This window comes from Vicia villosa, linkage group LG1 (assembly GCF_029867415.1).
Source record: "Vicia villosa cultivar HV-30 ecotype Madison, WI linkage group LG1, Vvil1.0, whole genome shotgun sequence".
Classification (NCBI taxonomy): Eukaryota; Viridiplantae; Streptophyta; class Magnoliopsida; order Fabales; family Fabaceae; genus Vicia; species Vicia villosa.
The window spans coordinates 105018746-105023760 of record NC_081180.1 but is presented as its reverse complement, the minus strand read 5'-3'; the positions used below and the strand labels follow the sequence as shown (position 1 = coordinate 105023760).

Below are 5015 nucleotides of genomic sequence, written 5' to 3'. Positions count from 1 at the left end.
CACAAAAAATATTTACAAGTGATTAGGTTTGAAATATCAAATAAAAACAATATTTAAAGTATTTAAAAACACTTAAAAACATGTCATTTTAAACCTATTTAAAATGTATTAAATAAATATTTTTTTGGTGATTTTTTTTGGTATGCATAAAATACATATATTAAACGAGGAGTGTACAAAAAATGAAATTAAAATGAGTTAATTTGATTGGTTAAATTAATTGATGAAGTTGTGTAAAAAAATTGAAGAAAAATAGTTGTAAAAAAAATGGTTTGGTCCTGCCAGGGTTTGAACCCACGCCCTCTCTCTCACCAACCAAAACACTTGCCAACTGAGCCACGCTTGTGGCTTGTAATACATACGCCTTCAATTGAATATATTTTGAAACAAATATTTGAATTTTTCAAACCAAAAAACGCGCCAAGAACACAACCCTAACTGATTTTTGAAAATCTCCAAATCTGTGTGGTTTTGATCAAGTAAAGGGTCTATCTCACTCGGTTTTTCACAAGGATCATGATGGTGTCCTCATAATTCATTTATTTTTGCTCTAAGGGGGTCAATTTTGTGATGAACACGAAGAACCCTAATTCTGAATTTGAACATGAAATCGTGCATGATTGATGAATTGTGAAATTGATTGAGGGTTATTGATCAGTGATAGTGCAGAAACAAGATAGCAACTCAATTTTTCATTTATGATGCATGTATGTATGAGTTTGAAGTTGATAGCACTTACCTTCAAAAACGGCCAAACTGAGAATCGAATCCTGCAATAGAGGTGTTACAGAAGTTGTTTGATGATCTGGATAGCTTTAATGGACCTTAGGGAAGGTGTTTGAATGCTTGGAGTGGATTGAAAACATCTGGATCAGTTGGTGGAACCCGATCTGCAGTAGGACCAAGTATGAATCGAGCTTGATGATTATGAGGTTATTGGCTATATGTGATGGATTGTATAGTTCATATGTGATATATGGATGATGTTAGAAGTGATAGTTTGGACAGAGATGAGCTAGAATGGAAATTGACATGATAAGGTTCATTTCATGTTCATATGGAGGTTGAAGAGTGAATCTGGGTTTTGGGTGTTTTTGGGGTGTGTGGATGGATCAAACACATCCCATATGATGTTTATGAGTTGCTAGAACCATCACTTTGGCCATAACTTCAAGGGTTTGGAGGTTGGGATTTCTACCTCACTTTGAAAATTGAAACTTGCAATTCAAGAAAGAAAAGAGAAAACCTATAATTGTGAGGTTTTGGTGTGATTTGAAGAGTGATTTGCACCTCTATTTATAGGCCAAGAGTTCTGAACTCAGACCTTTGCAAGTTGATCAAGAAGTGATGATTTGGCTTAAGAGATAAAAAGGAATCTTTTACATTTAATGCAAAATGGTTAAAGTAACTTAACCATGGTCATTCTTCCAAGCTTCTTATCCTCTTCCATTCTGATCTTCAAATTAGAAAATATCTTTCAATTATTGCTTCTATGCATCATTACTTGTATTATAGGTCATGTAGTGTAAGAACTTTGGGAAAATGGCTTGAAATTTCATGCATAATGACCTCTAATGACAAAATTCAAAACCATGGCTACACTCCATATTTTTCCATGCTCTTGGACATTTTGGAAAGCTCATATTACACACTTCAAAACCCTAGTTGAAAGTTTCTTCAAGACCTTTAAGGAAATGGGTGAAAAAGATCCATGAACTTTGAAGAAAATGAGGTTTTAAGTGAAATTTTCAAAAGATACCAACTTTGAAGCTCCATATCTCTTAAATGGTTGATCTTTTGGAAAAAAATTATATGTGACAAAGTTGTTCATTGGATCAAAATCTACAACTTTCATGTTGGAAGTTTTTTTCAGTTTGTAGGTGAAATTTTGAGTTATTCCCTTCCAAAGTTTGGAAAAAACCATTGAAAAACACTTAGAAATTTTTCTAAGTATGAAAGTCAAACTTTTGACTTTTTGATTCTTGATTGATTTTCTTTATTTTTCTTGATCAAATGACTTCATATATCATATATTGATGATTCAAAACTTCAAAAGTCAAGGTTGACCAAAATTCCCCAAAAGTCAATGGTGATCTTGTGCAGTTGACTTTTTCAAACGAATCGCGTTTCTGGAGATTTTAAATGAACCAAGATATCCTCACCAAATGAATGGTATGAATGGATCATATTGAGTTATTGGAGGACCTTGAGCCATGGTTTAAGTTATGGCACCATGTTCTGATTAAAAAGTCAGTTGTTCAGTGAATTAGGTCAAAAACCCTAATTGTCGACCTGATAAAATTGATGACTGTGAATCTTGAATTGAGATGTAATTTCCATTGGATGTTGTCATAGGGATTATTTGAAGATGATTGAAACCTTTGATTGACTTCCTGGGGATTTCTAGGGTTTCCCAAATGTGATCCCTGATTTCAGTCCTTGATAGTTTAAAACCCTAATCTGATGATTTGAAATTTCATTGTTGATCAGTCCCTGTGTTGGAGATGTCTTGAGTCAATAGATTAGGCCAAAATGATGTACTTGTGGTCTTGAGGTCATGTCCCAAGTCATTAGGTCAAATCCTGAGCAAAAGTCAGGGGTGTGCTATCTTCAGTCAAAACCCTAATCTGGTTGATTCAAAGCCTCTGAGCTTGTTGAAGTGAATCTTTGAGGACCAGATGTTGATTGTTGGTGAAGATGGTTCTTTTGAGATGAAGGGAAAACAAAACCCTAATTGATTGTTGCTTGTACTGATGAGTGATTTCTTGATTAAACCCTGCTGAGTCACAAGTAGCAAACACAAGCTATGCAATTTGTTAGAGATGCAAAATGATGCATATGCTATGATATGAGGTGGTATCTTAGGTCAAAAATTGGGGTATGACACAAGCATTTGCATGTCATGTTTTTCAGGGACATTCAGAAGTTCACTTGAGCTAAAGATGGACACTCCCATTGATACTGTCAAGGAAGCAAAGAGACATACGCATACCTACAGCTTCTTCCGAGAGCCGTTGACCGCATTAGAGGGTTTGAGTTCGTTAATGACCGCTTTTTGCTTGAAGAGTTTCACGGACAATTATGGGAATATCTTGACTTTGTTGGAAACCGTGGTTGATACTCCTGCTTTGCAAACTTTGATGCAATTCTATGATCCTGAAATGAGGTGTTTCATGTTCCAGGATTACCAGTTGGCTCCGACATTGGAAGAGTACTCTATTATTCTTAATCTCAAGGTAAAAAACGAAGTGCCATTCATCGACATTCCTAAAGAGGTGAATTTCAAGTTGATTGCGGCTGCTCTTTATTTGAGCATAAAAGAAGTATCTGATAATTGGAAGTCGAATGGAGGTGTCTCGGGGTTCTCTTTAAAGTTCTTAGTGAGAAAAGCTAAAGAAGAATTTGAGAAAAAGAATTGGAATGCGTATAATGCCTTGCTTGCTGTAGCCATTTATGGGATTGTGATGTTCCCAAGTGTTCCTAATTTTGTAGGCTCGACCGCAGTGCACATCTTCATGGGAAAGAATCCTATTCCTACATTGTTGGCCGATACTTATTATGCCGTTCATTCCCGATATGAGAAAAGTGGTGGTGCCATCACTTGTTGCCTTCAGCTGTTGTTCATCTGGTTCCTCTCTTTGTTGCCCAGCAAAGGACCTTTTGTGAAGACAAGAGATACGCTCAAGTGGACACACAGGGTTATGTCACTTACTTCTTATGATATTCAGTGGCAAAGGTACCAAATTAATGTTTCCGAGGTGATAGTTGGGTGCGGTGAGTTCGACAATGTTCCTTTGGTTGGTACTAGAGGTTGCATCAATTACAATCCCGTGGTATCCTTGCGTCAATTGGGGTATACTTTGAAGGACAAGCCGGCGGATCATTTGATAGCGGAGACGGTCTATTTTGAGAAGGGGTCGGATCCAGAGAAATTGGAGAGGATAATTGTGGCTTGGAAGAAGATCCGTAAGCATTATGGAGCCCATTTAGGAAAGAAAGAATCGCTTGCTCTGACACCGTATGTTACGTGGATTGAAAAGCGAGTCGGAAGTTTGTTATTGCCATATGATAGAGTTGCACCACTTCAAAAGCAACCTCCTTTGATTCTATCCGAATTTGTGCCGATAGAGCTTTACAAGAATGCTTTGGCTACTAACTACAGGTTGCATGAAAGAGAGCAAGAGACCAATTTGAAATTCTTTGAAGAGAGGGAGGCAAAGATGAGGTTGATGCACCAACTCAAGCAAGTCGAAGGCGCAAGTTCAAGTCAAGCCAGTACCCGGAGGCGTCCCTATGAGTTGCTAGAGGAAGATTTGTATCATAAGCAGCAAGAGTGTCTACAGTTACAGAGATCAGAGAGTAGTCTCAAGAAGCAGAAGCGGGATTCAGATAAACAGCTAGTAGAAGAGAAGGCTAAGACTGCTCGACTTGAAGAAGAACTAAGAAGACTCCGAGCTCAGCGGAGAGGAGATGGAGGAGCTCATTCTGTTACCAGGCGGTCCTAGTGTCGCTGTGGAGTGGATTTGTTTGATCCATGATGGTTGATTTGATGTTTATGCTTGATATTTGTTGCCCATGTCCAGGATTGTTGGATGGGGTTGTATTTTGATATTCTGGATTTCTTTTGTATGAGCACATTGTGGCACGGTTATGTGTTTTGTTGTATGAACTCAAATTCTCAGTTATGTTGGAATGAAGTATGCTCAGTTTGCTGAATTATTCTCGTGTGTGGATTGTTGTTCAAGTATATTCGGTATCAGGGTTTCTATGTCCTATCTGAAAGTGGGATGAACTCTTGGATACCTGAAAATTGACAAACATTTCATGCATATCATTCATATATCATACATGTCATATATTTGCAGGTTTTGCAGGTCTTATATCTTATGTCTTGCTGTTTTGTTATCAGAAGGAGTTCTAAGACGGCTAATCACCCGTATCCGACTAGGAGCAATCAGAGAAGGCAGATGGAACAGATTCAGGAACAAATGGCTGAGATGAGAGCTCAATTGACG

General features: G+C 37.6%; 1 protein-coding gene across 1 annotated transcript; it reads left to right on the top strand.

Annotated features, from left to right (window-relative positions):
• The first annotated feature begins 2942 nt into the window (after positions 1-2942).
• LOC131650738 (uncharacterized) lies at positions 2943-4505 on the top strand. The gene has a single exon (XM_058920439.1). It carries the CDS (start codon positions 2943-2945, stop codon positions 4503-4505), a length of 1563 nt encoding a protein of 520 aa, XP_058776422.1.
• Positions 4506-5015: the final 510 nt, after the last annotated feature.